Source organism: Scyliorhinus canicula, chromosome 2, assembly GCF_902713615.1.
Source record: "Scyliorhinus canicula chromosome 2, sScyCan1.1, whole genome shotgun sequence".
NCBI lineage: Eukaryota > Metazoa > Chordata > Chondrichthyes > Carcharhiniformes > Scyliorhinidae > Scyliorhinus > Scyliorhinus canicula.
The window spans coordinates 45,050,988-45,069,058 of NC_052147.1; the positions used below are offsets into that span (position 1 = coordinate 45,050,988).

Consider the following 18,071-nt stretch of genomic DNA (forward strand, 5'->3'; position numbering starts at 1 on the left):
TTTCTTTTGTTCAATGCATGCTTAATTACAATGCACATTTTACATCTACAAAAAAATTTGAAAAGGATAGGAAAAGACGAACTGATCAATTTAATCGGTGCTGAGCCACATAGTACAACAAACGCACAATTCCATGCGCAATTCACTTGGACAGGCAAAACAAGAGAAGAGAAACTAAGCACAATTTTAGGAAGAGTCCTGGAAACTCCTCCCCAATGCTGTTAATGATTATCCAAGTTTCACGAACCCACAGTGGCTGGTAATATTAACGCCCAAGGACATGGTTTCTTCATTGCACCTTAAAATTGCTATTCATTCCTGAGTGTGTAGGAGCTTTGTCCACCAGAGATGGATACAGGACGCTGCTGTGATCCGCCTCACAAAACAGTTCAGGAAATAAATATACAGCATCCACGCAGATGCTGGTGGGGGGGGGTTTTTATTTATAGGGTGATAGAATCAGGGTTGGGGTGAGGTGGGCACAGAGACAGTCAGGGCTTCTTTTTCCTCTCAGTTAACAATCTATGATCATTTGAGGATCATTACTTTTTAATGTTGTTATGACTAGATGAGGAGGGATGAACTGGCTCGCCTTATTCAGCCCCCTAGGCTGATCGCAACAAAGACATTTTAATTTATTTTCCCCGTAGATGCCTTTTCCAATTCAAATGTATTTACTTTTTAAACAAGGAGCCAATCAAAGAAGATTTTCTTGAGTCAAAGTAAAATAATGTTTATTAGTTACAAAACCCAAGGAAAAATAATAATAGATGCGGCGACGCACACATTCAAATCTAAGTCTGCGTATAATATATGATTAAGTCCTCGTCTGTCAGGTGGAGATTGTTGAAAGCTGTGGCCATTTGAAGTTAGCTGGTTCCCTTTAAAATCCTGGGGTCAATTTTCAGGATGGTGAGTGCTCAGCACCGGACATCCATGAAAGTCAGCAGGGACGCGACTCTGACAGGTCCACTGTCATTTTACACTCAAATGGATCATTGGTTGGCAGCAGGCTGCACTTGGATGGAATTCCCGCCTTGGAGAGCTGGCAGACAATCGGATCAGCTGACAGTTCTCCAGCCCCACCCTGCACAGAGTTGCAGCCCATCTCCCACCCAAGTCCGCATTTCAGGGGCTGCATTCTCTGCTTCGCAACCCCAGAAGTGAGAATTGCGATCGGGCGGAGAATCACGCCGAATGTAAAAAATCCATTTTGTGCCCTGCATCAATCCCGATGCCAGGCTCCGATCCCTCACTGGCAGCGATATCGAGGTTTGTGCCCCGCACCGTGGTGTGTGTGTCCGTGCAAAACCATCATTTTTATGGATCATTAGCAGCTTGGACACTTCATGCACCACACCTCCCATGAAACTTCGCCCCTCTGAGGCAGATGTCTGATGGGCACGAATTAGTGCAAGTGTTTACCAGCAGGGACTAGGTACCATGGCTGCTAAGGGGGAGTGGGTGAGAAAGGCTCAAACATTGTTGGGCTTTTCTGGGGGGTTAGCTGCCCAGGTCAGGGACAGTAGTGGGGAACAACCTGGTGGCAAGTCCATGGTCCCGGGAGGTGGGGGGGGTTTCACCATGATCAGGGTGGTCTGGCTCAGACCACTATTTCTGCAGTGTGTGTTTTAAATGCAACCCTATTGCACTCCTTACAGGCTCCTGGCTGTTCACACTGCTGACTGCTCACTGTCCTGTAAATGGTCAGAGAACCTCTGGTGATGTGGGAGCCCACCCAGGCCACCACTCTGGACACCCACATACCCCAGCTGTATTATCAAGGGGATCGGCATGGCCAAGCTGAATCAGTGGCCCACCAGGTGTTGGCACTCCTCAGGAGCGTGCCCCACTGCAGAGGATGCAGGGCATCCGCAGAGCTCACCCCAATCAATCAAAGGACACCTGCACTGCGGTCTTTAGAACCATCCCTGGTTCTCTGCCCTTCTCAGGGCAAAGGTCTCACCAGTGACCCCACTCCTCAAGGTCACCAGCTGTCTCGTCCTAGTGAGCCTGGCAGCAATGACTGCCTCTGCCACCACCTCACAGGCACTGTTCAGGAGGGTGGACTTGAGTATGTCGCCTACCCTGGGGAAGAAGGTGTCCATTCTCTCCTTGCTGGCATGGAGCTGTGGATCCACCTCGGACTCCCGAACTCGGTGGGGCAGGTCTGCTGTGAGCCAACTTTGTGGCTGCAGTGAGCGTGTGGTACGTGAAGCGCCAAAAACAGCTCCAGCTGTCAGGTTCTTTGCCGCTAATTCTAGCCCCTACGGTTACAAACCCGCTGGGCCGGGAATTGCTCTCAATTTGTACCAGCAGAGTGCTGGCCCATTTGCATGTCCCGACTCACTTACCTAATCGTGCTCCCAATGGAAATGCGAAATGTTTGTTCTTCATTCGCAGCAGGAACACTTGGGGCACAACCGAGCGGCTGGGAGCACCTGACTCGGTGACACGACGAGACTGTTAAATGGCGCGGGAATTTGCGATTGCTTAGAACACCTCACAAGATCTGACGCAATCTTGCGAGATGTTCCAACCTGGATCGCTCCCTCACTGGGCGAGATTCAGGTGAACATATTTAAGTGAGCCGTTAGGCCAATATCTCAGTGCCCGATTTTTCTGAGGCTCGGAACTGATGCCTGTGCCTCGGAGACTTCGCCATTGTGCCGTTTAGCACTGATCCCCACAAACGGGGACCAAGTATGACGGCACCTCGGGAGGGGTCTCCCAGGCCATCGCAGGCACCCGCGTGTTGGGCTCTGGACATGATGGCATCTTTGCACTCCCACTGGCACCTGGGCACCTTGGCACTGCCAGCCTGGCACAATGGAAGTGCCACCTGGACACTGCCAGGGTGCCCAGGTGACACTGCCAGGGTGCCAGGCTCAATGCCAAGGTGCCCGTGTCAGGGATCAGGCATGGGGTGCCCTGCCCTTAAGAAGTGGAGTGAGAACAGTGCTGGGGAACCCCTACGAGGTAGGTTGGGGAAGTGGGGGGGGGTGTCCGGAGGCTGCAGTGGGGTATCCGAGGGAGGTTGAGAGATCACGGTGCGCCAATCATTTCTTGCACTGACAAGCTGAGCTATACGCAGTCAAAATGTGCCTGCAGTCTCCCAAACAAAGAATTCTGCCCAGGTAAACACCTTGGGTCACGGTGAGAGGGTTGGGGATGCCCTGGAGAGTGGTGATGAGGGCAATCTGTGCTGGGGAGCAGGACCTCTTGATTGGGTTGGGCGCGGTCCCAGAGAGAATCCCGTCCTGGCAAATCAACACTTCCCTTCCTTTTAATTCCATTATTCCACTCCCAGAAATCAATCAGTTTTTCCTGAGGTTCTTCCCGATGGACAGTCACTAGCTCTTGGGTTGGACTTTTCTACGTTGAGATAGTGTATTAGTTTCAATGCAAGGAGTATTTCAGGTAAAACAGATGAACTTGGAACTTGGATTAGTACGTGGAATTATGATGTTGTTGCTATTACAGAAACTTGGTTGAAAGAGGGACAGGATTGGCAACTACACATTCCTGGATTTAGATGCTTCAGGCAGGATAGAGGGGGATGCAAAAGGGGTGCGGGAGTTGCATTATTGGTTAAGGAGAATATCACAGCTGTGCTGAGGGAGGACATTTTGGAGGGTTCAGGCAGCGAGGCAATCTGGGTAGTGCTCAGAAATAGGAAGGGTGCTGTCACAATGTCGGGGGTTTGCTACAGACCTCCTAACAGCCAGCGGGAGATAGAGGTGCAGATATACAGACAGATCTTGGAAAGGTGAATAAACAATAGGGTTGTTGTCATAGAATTAGAATTTACAGTGCAGAAGGAGGCCATTTGGCCCATCGAGTCTGTACCAGCCCTTACAAAGAGCACCCTACTGAAGCCTACATATCTACCCTATCCCCGTAACCCAGTAACCCCCACGTAACATTTTTTTAACAGTAGGGGCAATTTAGCATGGCCAATCCATCTAACCCGCACATCTTTGGACTGTGGGAGGAAACTGGAGCACCCGGAGGAAACCCACGCAGACACGGGGAGAACATGCAGATTCCACACAGACCCAAGCCGAGAATCGAACCTGGGACCCTCGAGCTGTGAAACAACTGTGCTAACCACTGTGCTACCATGCCACCCTGATGCATAGAATACGGTTATCATAGCCAAAGGGCAATGGTTGATTTTAACTTTCCCTGTATTGACTGGGGCACACTTACTGCTAGAGGCATGGATGGAGCAGAATTTGTAAGGAGCGTCCAGGAGGGTTTTTTGAAACAATATGTTAAAAAGCCCAACTCAGGAAGAGGCCATATATGACCTGGCGCTGGGAAATGAGCCCAGCCAGGTGATGAAAAATGAAATGAAATGAAAATCGCTTATTGTCACGAGTAGGCTTCAATGAAGTTACTGTGAAAAGCCCCTAGTCGCCACATTCCGGCGCCTGTCCGGGGAGGCTGGTACGGGAATCGAACCGTGCTGCTGGCCTGCTTGGTCTGCTTTAAAAGCCAGCGATTTAGTCTGGTGAGCTAAACCAGCCCCTGAAATTGAAGTTTCAGCAGGAGATAATTTTGGGAACAGCGATCATAATTCTAGTTTTAAGCTGCTTATGGAAAAGGACAAGAGTGGTCCTCAGATGAAGATGTTAGACTGGGGGAAGGCTAATTACAACAGCATTAGGCAGGATCTGGAGAGTGTTGGCTGCGCGAGGCTGTTGGAGGGAAAATCAACATCCGGCATGTGGGATGCTTTCAAATGTCAGTTGATTAGGATTCAGGACCGGCATGTCCTGTGAGGACGAAAGATATGGGTGGCAAGTATAGGGTGACAACTGAGGGATATTCTGAACCTTGTCAAAAAGAAAAAGGAAGCATTTGTAAGGTCCAAAAGGCTTAGGACAGATGAAGCCCTTGAAGAATATAAAGCAAGTAGGAAGCAACTTAATGTAGGAGTTAGGAAGGCTAACAGGGATCATGAAATCTCATTGGCAAACAGGATAAAGGAAAATCCTATGGTGTTTTATACATATGTAAAGAGCAAGAGGGTAGCCAGAGACAGGGTTGGTCCCTTCAAGGATATTGGAGGGAATTTATGTAGGGAACCAGAGGAAATGGGAGAGAGACTAAATGAATACTTTGCCTCAGTATTCACCAAACAGGACTTGGTAGATGAGGAATATCGGGTAGAGTGTGTAGATATTCTGAGTCATGTTGATATTAATAAAGAGGAGGTGTTGGGCATCTTTAAAAACATTAAAGTAGATAAGTCTCCAGGGCCTGATGGGATCTACCTCAGAATACTGCGGGAGGTAGGGGAGAAAATTGCTGGGGCCTTGACAGTAATCTTTGTATTCTCATTGGCTACATGTGAAGTTCCAGAGGAGTAAAGAGTAGCCAATGTTGTTCCATTGTTTAAGGAGGGCAGCAGGGATAATCCAGGAAATTACAGGCCAGTGAGCCTTACGTCAGTGGTAGGGAAACTATTGGAAAAGGTTTTTAGAGATAGGATTTACTCACATTTGGAAACAAATGGTCTTATTAGTGATGGACAGCATGGGTTTGCGAAGGGGAGGTCGTGCCTCACTAATTTGATCGGGTTTTTCGAGGAAGTGACAAAGATGATAGATGAGGGAAAGGCAGTAGATGTTGTATGCATGGACTTCAGCAAAGCCTTTGACAAGGTCAAGAAGGCATACGGCATGCTGGCCTTCATCTGTTGGGGCATTGAATATAAAAATTGGCAAGTCATGTTGCAGCTGTACAGGACCTTAGTTTGGCCTCATTTGGAATATTGTGTATAATTCTGGTCGCCACACTACCAGAAGGATGTGGATGCTTTGGAGAGGGTACAGAAGTGGTTTACGAGGATGATGCCAGGTATGGAGGACATTAGCTATGAAGAGAGGTTAGATAAACTCGGTCTGTTCGGACTGGAATGACGTAGTTTGAGAAGCGGCCTGATAGAGGCCTACAAGATTATAAGTGGCATGGACAGAGGTGATAGTCAGATGCTCTTTCCTAGGGTAGGAGAGTCAAGTACTGCGGGACATAGGTTTAAAGTGTGTGGGGAAAAGTTTAGAACAGATGTGCAAGGCAAGTTTTTTTTACACAGAGGGTGTAAATATGTGGAACGTTCTGCCTGGGGAGGTGGTAGGAGCAGGTACAATAGTGGTGTTTAGGGGATATCTAGACAAATATATGAATAGGGTTGGAATGGAAGGATACGGACTCCGTAAGTGCAGACGGTTTTAGTTTAGGCAGGTACCATGGTCGGCGCAAGCTTGGAGGTCCGAAGGGCCAGTTCCTGTGCTGTATTGTTCTTTGTTCTTCTCTTAACTTGAGAGAGAGAGAACGAGAGAGAGAGAGAGAGAGCTAGAGAGAGAGAGAGAGCGAGAGAGAGAGATTCCTTACTGCTCCCTTCAGCAGTTCTTCCAGATGACACCGATTACTTCTCTCCGTGCCTGGCTTGTCAAAATACCAGTTCTTAAAAACCTCCTAAATTTGCAAAAAAGGAATTTGCTCAACATGTCTTGAGACATTGTTGTAGAACAAGTAATCATTTTCATCTCAGAAACTCTTGAGACATTTCAGGATAGAAACTACAGGAGATGGGGTTATTTCATCCTCCACCGTAGGCTTTGCGTGCATCTGGCTGATTTCCGGTTCCCGTTGACTTTACTGTCGATTAAAATTCAGCACTTTGCATTTTTAATCTATTCCTTAGTTAGAGTGTTGGGTTCTGATGTCTGCTAATTTCCTTTGAAATGTCTTTCTCTTCACGCTTGCATTCGGAGTGGTTTCTTGTTTGTTTTGCTCATCTTTACATTGGAAGGGGACCTCGCATTTTAAAACGGTTGGCTGTCTCTTTTTTTAAAGTACTAATTTTCCAGTCAGTTGAAAGTTTTTAAAAATCACTTTTCAAAAATAAAGATATTTTTGTGACAATGTATTCACTCAAATTAAAACAAAATTAAAAATTTAGAGTGCCCAATTCATTATTCCAATTAAGGGGGAATTTAGCGTGGCCAATCCACCTACCCTGCACGTCTTTTGGGTTGTGGGGGTGAAACCCACGCAGACACAGGGGGAATGTGCAAACTCCACACGGACAGTGACCCAGAGCCGGGATCGAACCTGGGACCTTTGCGTCATGAGGCAGCAGTGCTAACCCACTGCGCCACCGAGCTTCCCGTATTTACTCAAATTTGACTGAACGCTGCGTGTTACACAAAGGTATAAATGTTTTGGAATGACATTTAGAAATTTACAAACTTACGAATAAGTTTAAATAAACACGAACTGCCTTAATTAAAAACTATGGGCGGCATTTATGGGCCTTCCCGCCAATGGATTCTGGTCTCACCGAAGGTGACCCCCCCCCCCCTCCCTCCCTGTGATGGGTTAACTGGCAGCGGGACGGGCGGGCCACACAAAACGGTGTAGACATCGGCGGGACCGGAAGATCCCTCTGCCGACCAATGGCAAGCAGCCTCCGATGCCAGAAAACACGCCACAGAAGGAGCCTGAAGATCCCATCCTGTATCTTGGACCAAAAAAATGCAACATGTACTGTAACTTAATGCACAGGGAAATCTTGTGTACATACCTGTATTTTCAGAATATTTTCACATCCCACCTATGCAGAGTTCATAAACATTAAACCAATTTTATGATGTAAATAGAAACCAAGCTGATCAAAGTGAGCCATGACCACAAGCAGGGCATGAAAGTATCAGAATAAAGTCATTGCCAGAATTAATCCAAATTGATAAAGTAATATTGCATTGTTACGGTCAATTCAGGGGTTAGAGAGTGAAGCTAAGTGGGACAACAAAGCTTGTAGAAAGAAGTTTTACGGTAATTGCAAAGAACATCTGCCTATGTCATTGTTTGCAGTAAATTTTCAAAGATGCAACTCATTTGATGTTACATCATCGAATGCCATCAATTTAGAAAAGCAGAGAAATAACAATTAAAGTATGCACAGTTACCCTTTAAAATTAGAATTTTTTTAAAAATGTGTCTTGCTGAAATAAACACTTCCATTTAAAGCTCTGTTCTGTTAACTTTTACAACCTGCGATGTTTAGACTTTGTTCCTTTTATGGTATTCAATTGAAATAAACATTTCATTCCTTTAGCATTTGTCAAACCCTGTTCCATTTTTGGAATGTTTTGTTCATCAGTTCATGTTGGTTAATGTCTTTTTGATTGTTCTATGGTTGAATGGAACAGAGCTCGATTTGAATACAGTTTGTTTGACTGCTTTTGTGTCCAAATGATCCTTTATACTTGCTGTCTGTTTGGAGAATGTTCCTCCTCTTTACTATACATGGACTATTTGCATGTCTAACTAGTGGAAAACCTCTGGTTGAACCTGCTGGATTTTGAAAGTTTTGTTCTGCTACCATGCAGATGTTAATTTTTAACTGTTTGAACAACAAATGGCCTTTGTAGCTATTGTTTTTTAAAAGCCTCTCTTTTATGACTGTACATTTTAGCACTAATTGTTACTGAGCAGAATGTAGGCTGAAATTTTCCGGCCCTTCTCGCCCCAATGACGACCCCCCCCCCCCCCCCCCCCCCCACGGGCTCCCAAGTGGCAGAGGATGCATGTCACATAAAACCCCGTAGACATCGGCGAGATGGAAGATCCCACCTCTGCCACTGGAAAACGTATGGGAGCGAGGAGGTTGTGAAAACTCACACCCGTGCACAAAACAAATCTTCACATAAATCACAATATTCTGCAAAAATCATACCAAATGGATAACGTGTAATAACTGGTGCCAAAATGTTGCCACAGCCCACAAATGTAAGTAAATTTAAAGCTGTTAAATGGTTAATTTTACATTAAAAAGTTGCTACCAAGTTGCATAAAGTAAATTCAAGAACACGAAAGCACAGTCCAGAATATCAGCTGCACTATATTGTCTTAATTAATGGAACATATTTAAAATCACTGCATTCCATATTGGTGTAAAAATACCCTCAAATGAAGAATTGAATTCTATTTATTTTTAGCGCCTTAGTGTGGGTGTATTTAATATGTCATTGCACTGAAACTACTGTCACTTGGTGGCATAATGAACCATTTCATGCTGCCACATAATTATAAGCGAGGTATCTAAAATGTGCATCCTGCATGTTTTTGCATCAGAATCCTGTCAGGACACAAGGCACAAGAAATTTCCTCACAAAGCACATCAACCATTCGCACTCATTGAGGATTACAACATGATTGCAAAAAGGCATCAAGATATTTCAACCATCTCAATATTTTGTAAGCATATTTGCACTTTATTCAAAAATATTTAATTTATCAACACTTTTGGTCTGTTGAAGTGATATAATTTAGTTGAGGTAGTCACACAGGACATAGTCCATCAAACTACTTAGTGGTTCTTGAATGCCATATTAACACTGACTCTTCAATGGTTCATAACAAATGTAATACAACAAAGCAAACAAATAGGGAACAGAATATCAGCCAGCACACGGATCACAAGAAAACACATTTCCATTGTAGAATATGGAGCAAGCATTTTTCTCAGGTACAAATCCATAGGTTTTACACCAATTTAGGTAACTGCAATTTAGCTTGCTTTCCTTAATCCAAAAAGGTTCAACAATAATGCTCTGTATAACTTCAGAATTCATACTGGTCCATTGGATCAAGATTAGATAGTCTAATAACCTGCCAGTGGCAATGGCAGTGTTTTGCTGACAAACTAGTTTAGGCTTTCTGATGCTCAATCATACTCCCTACGATGTTCATGCAAGTACAAACCAATCTCTCGGGCATAAAAACAGAAAATGCTAAGATATTCAGCAAGTCAGGTAACATCCGTGGAGAGAAACAGAGTTAACGGGTGGAATTCGCCAGCCCGGGGCGGGGTTTGATGCAGCAGAGGTGGCTCGCCGTCAGCCGGATCTTCCAGTCATGCCAAAGTCGATGGCAAGTTGCATTCCTCAACCGTGCCACCGTTGGGGAACCTGCAGCGGAGAATCGCGTCAGCGGGAAGGGCCAGAGGATTCCACCCAATGCTTCAGAACTGAGACATTAACCCTGTTTCTTTCCACAGACACTGCCTGTCCTGCTGAGTATATCCAGCATTTGCAATATTTCCCTTTGTATTGGTGTCTCAGGCACCCATGGGCATTTAGAAAATCAACCTGGCAATAATGTTCAGCTTCCTGTCCCACTCTATAACACTCTGTTTTCATTCAAAACTCAGACTACAATCTTCCAATATTGATGTTATAACATCAATCGTTGCATCTCATTATATCTACATAATCCATTTTTGGGTAGCATATTTTATTGTAAACAGACAATACCACACAGATTTTGGGACTGAGTATTCATCATCGGTTTTGGGCTATATTCAATTAAGTCCTCTCCACTGAATCATCAGTAATAATAGTAGAATCTTACCCTCCAGTATATTTCTGCAAAACACTGTTTGCGGAGCTAGTGATACTTCTTGTCTATGTTTTATTCAATGTAATCCTCCAGATTTAAAGAAGTCATAAATTCAATGTTTTAAATTCAATTCAAGGAGACTAGCCTCTCATCTTTTTGACGTTCTTGAGGCTTGATGTGGAAGTGATACACTGGTCCCGGTACTCCCTACTTTCCAACTCCACTAATGGTGCAAAGTATCTTCTATTGAAGGTATTCGGTTCTGGGAAGTAGGAACCAAGATTAAATGACAATTTTCTAAAACTAGGCTGAAACAGTAGAAAGACAGTTGCCCAGATTGGGAGGCCTGCTACCTTGCAAGGAATTCATGCTAGGATGCATTTTTTGTTTCAAAAGATATTCAAGACTACCACGAGATGTGGTCCCAAATTATCTATTGAAATGATGACCCAGGGATTGCATGGCAGAATAATAAAAATCTTTATTATTGTCACAAGTAGACTTACATTAACACTACAATGAAATTACTGTGAAAATCCCCTAGTCGCCACATGTCAGTGCCTGTTCGGGTACGCTGTGGGAGAATTCAGAATGTCCAATTCACCAACCAAGCACATCTTTCGGGACTTGTGGGAGGAAACCAGAGCACCCGGAGGAAACCCACGCAGACACGGGGAGAACGTACAGACTCCGCACAGTGACCCAAACCAGAATCGAACCTGGGACCCTGGCGGTGTGAAGCAGCAGTGCTAACCACTGTGCTATCGTGCCACCCAGAGGATATGACAACAGTATGCACTCCCAATACCTATGTTATAAATTCCCATTTCAGCTTCATGGAGGCACTAGCCTCAAGAAGGGAGGAAAAATTAGAAAGCAGATAAAATCCTTGCACTCTCATGGACCTCTTAATCAGAAGTTAATGAGCAACACCAACAGAACCTTGTAAACAAAACACCAGTTTGCCTTTTTGATCGCAGAAAGGCATAAGATGTGGATGTGTAAAGTAGACAATAATGTAATAATAAAGGCACAATATACTTCTGTAGTCTTAGTGCCAAATGTATAAATGCATTACAATTATCAATATTTTAAAGAAGGAATTATGTCATTTAACGCAAAGTGGTTAACTGCTTTCTTAATCCAGCAAAGGAATCTCTTAACAATACATTATTAATACGTCATACACACAATTGCAACTCTAAAATGATTTATAACAGTAAACTTATTCACTTAAAATTAGAACCTGTAATCTCCCATTGCTCAGTTGTTCAATAAACTGAACCGTTGTACGCCTGAACTGTTCAGACAAGGAAGATTTCTGCTTTGATCTCTGGTTTGTGGTGAACTAACGTGTTTCAAACAAGACAGTAGTTGGAGCCTTCAGTGAAGGCAAAACAAAAATCAATTCCTGCTGCTAATAGCTACCCAGTGATCCTCACTGGAGTGTGTGGCTGTTGGGTGAGGGCAGGATCTGACTTATTTGAAACACTGCCAATAACAAATATGTTGCCGAAACCCACTGTCTAGCCTCGTACAGGAATGGGCAATTGGGTGTGGTGCAAGTGACTGCCATGGACAAGCTTAACATGGCTTGTCACTCTTGGGGGAAGGGAAGAAATGCGGAGGCATAAAGGGCTGGAAGTATTATTCTGTCCACTTTTATTTATTTGCCAATTTGACCTCTTTTCCCATTCATATTTCATTCACTTGCTCTTTCCAAATACATCCTATTCTATTAATTTCTCTCTAAATGGCCCATTCAAATGTATTTGCGCAGCTAGCTCTAGATCTGTTCCTCTGTGCTGCTGAAATTTTCACTCATTGACCTTTTTACTTTGGTTGCTGATCTCCAAGTACTCACATGCATTCCTCTGCCTCATGTCTTCAAAATGAGTCTTAAACTCCCAAGATTGTCAGTAGAAAACACTCTTGAAGATCTGACCCTGTCTCCCACGGCTGCCAGATATCACTGCCTGCTATTTATTGTCAATGATCTCACTTTAAAAATTGTTTTGCTGAATTATGAAAGATATTTGTATTTCAAGTATTATTTAAATATGCACTAAAATATATTCCCCTGACTTCGTTAAGGATTGCACTACTTTTATTACACATGGAATAATATAGGAATCAGAGTATAATTGAATAATTAATGTATTTTCATATTCCCATATTTCATCAATGGGGATGGGGTGATAGTGATTACCTCACTGGACTAGCAATCCAGAGGCCCAATCGAATGGACTGGCATGTGTCCTTGCTCTGGAGACATGGGTTGAAATCGCACCATGGTGACTGATAACATTTTAATTCAGTTCATAGAATAATAGAATCCCTATGGTGAAAAAGGAGGCCATTCGGCATATGGAGTCTGCACCGACCCTCTGAAAGGGCATCCCACATCGGCCCCATCCCCCACCCTCTGCCCATAAACCCACCGAGGGGCAATTTAGCATGGCCAATCCACCTAACCTACACATCTTTAGACTGTGGGAGGAAACCGGAGCACCCGGAGGAAGCCCATGCAGACACGGGAAGACCGTACAAACTCTACACAGTCACCCGAGGTCAGAATCGAACCAGGGTCCCTTGCGCTGCGAGACAGCAGTGCCAAACACTGTGCCACCCAAATTAATTAATAAACCTGGAATTAAAAGCTACAAAGCTAGTCCCATTGTAGTGATCATGAAACTATCGTCCATTGGACTTTGTCAATTGCAAAAACCCATCTGGTTAGGGAATCAACTCTGGTTTAATGAAAGAGTGCATGTCAGAATTAGCCCCACAACACAGTACTACTTGCATACCAAACAGCGAAAACAACAAGCAATTAACAGGGCTAAGCGATCCTACAACCAGAAGATAAGATCAAAGCTCTCCAAGCTGCCACATCCAGTCATGAACGGTGGTGGACGATTAAACAATTAACTGTAGGAGGAAGCTCCTTAAATATCCCATCCTCAATGATAAGGGAGCTCACTATATCAGTGCAAAAGACAAGGTGAAAGCATTTGCAAGTATCTTCAGTCAGAAGTTCCCAGTAGATGATCCATCCCAGCTTCCGCCAGAGATCCCCAGCATCTTGATGCCAGTCTTCAGCCAATTCAAATCATTCCATGTAATGTCAAAAAATGGCTGAAGGCACTGGCTACTGTAAAGGTTATGGGCCCTGACAACATTCCAGGAGAAACACTGAAGACTTGCAAACTAGAACTAGCTGTGCCCCTAGCCAAGTTATCGTACAGCTGCAACACTGGGACCCAGTCCACAATGTGGAAAATTGTCCAGATATGGCAGGTACACAAAAAGCAGGACAAATCCAAACCAGCCAATTGTTGCCCCTTCAGTTTACTTTCAATTATCAACAAAGTGATGGAACTTTTTCTTCAACAGTACTCATAAGTATCATTATACAGCATTACCCTGGTCACTGGTGCTCAGTTTGAGTTCCATCAGGGCAACAGCTCCAGGCCTCATTACAGCCTTCTTCCAAACATTGACAAAAGAGCAGAATGCAAGAGGTGAGGTGAGAGTGACTGCCCTGGAATTAAGGAAGCATTTGACCAAGAATCGTTAAGAAGCCCTAGAAAAATTGACGTCAGTAGGAAACCGCGGGGGGAGGGGGGAGAAGTAGGCAATTCAGCCCTTCGAGCCTGCTCCGCCATTCAATCAGATCATGGCTGATCTCTTCCTGGTCTCAAATACATCTTCTCACCTTTTGCCCATATCCCTTTAACCCATTTATTAAAACCAAAAATATATCTATCTCTTTCTTGAAACCATTTAATGACTCAGATACCACTGCACTATAGGGTAGCGAGTTCCACAAATTCACCACCCTCTGCGAGAAGTAGTTTCTCCTCATCTCAGTTCTAAATCTACCGCCTCTCAACCGATATCTGTGACTTCTCGTTCTACATTATCCACAAGGGAACATTTGGTCTACGTTTACTTTATCAATCTCATTTAGTATTTTATACAACTTGTGAGTATTAGCCCAAACTGTTTAATCTCTCCACATACGTCAACCCTTTCATCCCCGGAATCAATCTGGTGAAACCCCTCTGAACTCCCTCCAATGCCACCACATCCTTCTTCAAATAAGGAGACCAAAACTGGACACAATACTCCAGATGTGGTCTCACCAACACCATAAACAATTGCAACAACACTTCTCTACTTTTATACTCCAATCCTTTTGCAATAAATGCAAACATTCCATTTGCTTTTTTAATTACATGCTGTACCTGCATACCAACTTTCTGCGATTCATGAACAATTACATACAGATGCCTCTGCCCAGACACATCTTGAATCTGCTTTCCATTTAGATAATAATTTGCCTTTCTATTTTTTCGGCCATAATGGATAACCTCACACATATCAACATTAAACTCCATCTGCCAAATTTTGGCCCAATCTCTTAGCTTATCTGTAAAATCTTTACCTCCTCTTCACAGCCTGCTTTCCCACCTATTTTAGCATCATCCACAATCATCTTAGTTCCATGATACCCACTGCAAGAGTTCCTCAGGGTAGTGTCCTGAGCCCAACCATTTTCAGCTGCCTCATCAATTACCCTCGCTCCATCATGAGGTCAGACGTGGGGCTGTTCACTGATGATTGAACAATGTTCAGTACCACTTGTGATTACTCAAATCCTGAGGCAATCAGTGTCCAATATGCATCTGTACAATATTCAGGACTTGGACAATATCAGGCTTGCGCAAGTAACATTCGTGCCACAAGTGCCGGACATTAACCATTGCCAGAAAGAGAGAATTTAACCATCTCTCCTTGACATTCAACAGCAGTACCATCATTGAATTCCCCACTATCAACATCCTGGGGAATTCTGTGGCAAATAACTCACCTCAATACTCCCCAAAGCCTGTCCACCATCTATAAGGTACAAGTCAAAAGAATGATGGAATACTCTTACGCTTACCTAGATAAGTGCAGCTCCAATAATACTTAAGAAGCTTGACACCATCCAGAACAAAGCAGCCCACTTGATTGGCACTCCATCCCCCACCTTAAGCATTCCCTCCACTAGTGTACACCATATATAAGATGAACTGCATCTACTCATCAAGCCTCCTTTGGCAGCAGTTTCCATAACCCTTGACCTCTACAACGTAGAAGGATGTGGGCAGCAGATGCAAAGGAACACCACCGGTTCCCCTCCCCCGCCCCACCCCACCACCATGGACTGCAGCAGTTCAAGAAATTGGCTTACCACCACCTTCTCAAGGGCAATTAGAGATGGGCAACAAAGAATTATAATAATCTTTATTAGTGTCAGAAGTAGGCTTACAGTAACACTGCAATGAAGTTAATGTGAAAACGCTGTACCAGCCAGCAAAGCCCACATCCCGTGAGAGGATATATGGTGGAAGACTACAGAGGGAACCCTTACCAAGCACCAAGAATGTTTTGCAATGTGGCATTTAGAAACATAGAAAATAAGAGGAGGCCATTCAGCCCTTCAAGCCTGCTCCACCATTGGTCATGATCATGTCTGATCATCCAACACAGTAACCTGTTCCCACTCCCCCCACCCCCATATCCTTTGATCCCTTTAGTCTCAAAACTAAATCTAACTCCTTCTTGAAAAGTTAAGTGTGCTAACCTATCTTCCATTACAATATTTTTTTTAAGAAATAAGCTGACCTGTAGGATCCCAGACGATTGCATTGATATGGTACAAACTTTTATGCTGCTATAGGTAACAATTTGGGGGCAAATGATCTCAAAAATCAACATTCATACATGACCCGCACAAGACTGATCTTCCTTTTAATTGTTTCTTTTTAAATCAAAGTGACAAATCAAAAAACCGCACCAAAGTTTTGTTTTAAAAATGTATGCTTTTGTTTTTTTTCTGGCGGTGATCCATAGTCTGAAGCACGAGGGAAGGTCTCCGGCCACAAACGTTTACTGACTGATAGATGGTGCTCAATGTCAGAATGCCTGCGCCCAGCCCATAACAGTAGGTCCCCACATCAGCCCTCGAAGACGGGCAATCTTGGGAGGGCGGGCATTCTTGGGAGGGCGGGCAATCTTGCTTTATTTACCTGGTATGAATTAATGTTCAATATCGCCCGCTTGGTCCCGGATAACAAGAACGAGGCGACAGCCATACCGCTTATGTTGTAGACTGAAGTTATGTCACTGCTACTGTCTGGCTCCTCCTCTGCAAAACCCAACATGCTGTCCTGTCAACCCGGCCGACCCCCGACCCAGCCAACAGGAGTGCCGCGTTACCGCTCACCGCACACGGCATCTGCCTGACAACTTCATCAAAGCGTGTCATTAAAGACAATTACTGTCAGGAGAGGTATTCATTTCACATCTAATTAATAGCTGGGGTTGAGATTTAAAGTCCAACCCCATGACTGGGGCAGTTGACAGACACACTGTGTGTGCGAAAGGGCTGTATTACAGGAGAGAGAGGGTCGTCTTGGCGATAGCCGGTTGGGGGGGGGGGGGGGGGGGGGGGGGGGGGGGGGGGCGGAATGCACCGATAAAATAACAAACGGATTGCTTGGTGTTGAAACCTGTGTGCTGCCTGTGTGTGTGGAGTCTAAACAGGCCAACTGCACTGGCAGCAGACGAGAGGCTAAAAGCAGCAGGGGAACCACCCTAGAGACAAACTGGAGAGAGAGAGAGGGGGGGACTGAGAGAGACAGAGCTGCCCCTGGACCTCTGACTGACTGGAGAACATTAGAGCAGAGATGTGTAAAACACACACACACAAACCAAAAGCAATTAAAAAAACACATCCTTTTTGATCGTGAACGCATTTTCCCCATAGCAATTCTAAATGAACCCTGCTGCTGAATCATTGTTGCTCATTTATTTATTTTTTTACTTTTGTCTTTTTTTTTTGCCCCACTTCAAATCTCAGAATCAGACCTGCCGGGTCGAGGGGCTGGGAGGGGAGGGTGTTAGGTTAGATGATTAAATCTTACCTCATTTCCAGCAGAATATTCTGTGTCTATATACAGTCTGTGTTTGTTTTCTTTTTCCACCCAGAGTGCTGGGAGAGCTGGTTGCCACGGTGCTGCTGTGTGTGTGTGTGTGGGGGAGCGGGAAGAGTCTCCCTCAATGTTTACACGGTGGCTCCAGCTGTCAGCTCCCGCCGCCGCCGCGCACCCTCAGTCTGCCTGCCGGAGGGGAGGATCGCTCTCCTCCGATTCTTCCTGCTGCGATTTACTTAACGATTCCCCCCCTCTCTCTCTATTCGATTGCTCTCTCGATCTTCTTCCTCCGCCGCTGCCTATTGCCTGTCCTGACATCTTTGCATTGCTACATCTGCTGCTGTCGCCGGCCTCTTCACGTTCCGCAGCTGCCGGGTTGCCATATTATTTTATTGCTCCCCCCCTACCTCCTCTCCCCTCCCCACTCCAACCTCACTCCTCCAATCTGGAACTCGGCTCCACAATGCACCCGGCACACACTTCCGTCCGCAGAGTACTTGGAGGTAGACACGGTGCTGGAGTGGGAGACAAGAGAAGGAGGGAGAGAGAGAGCGGGGGTGCTCCCTGCAGAGGATAGGGGAAGGGAGTGGACGGGACGTGTATGTAGGCACAGAGCCACTTCTTGTTCTCAGGCACCTAAGACGGGAAATAAAATATACCTTTCAGTTG

General features: G+C 44.9%; 1 protein-coding gene across 1 annotated transcript in view; it reads right to left on the bottom strand.

Annotated features, from left to right (window-relative positions):
• The window catches only part of LOC119953138 (ena/VASP-like protein), a 339,662-nt gene extending 321,833 nt beyond the window's left edge, over positions 1–17,829 (bottom strand). The window contains exon 1 of the mRNA XM_038777050.1: positions 17,394–17,829. Within this exon, the coding sequence (XP_038632978.1) occupies positions 17,394–17,398 (5 nt within the window). The 5' untranslated portion in view covers positions 17,399–17,829. The remainder of the gene's footprint in view (positions 1–17,393) is intronic.
• Positions 17,830–18,071: the final 242 nt, after the last annotated feature.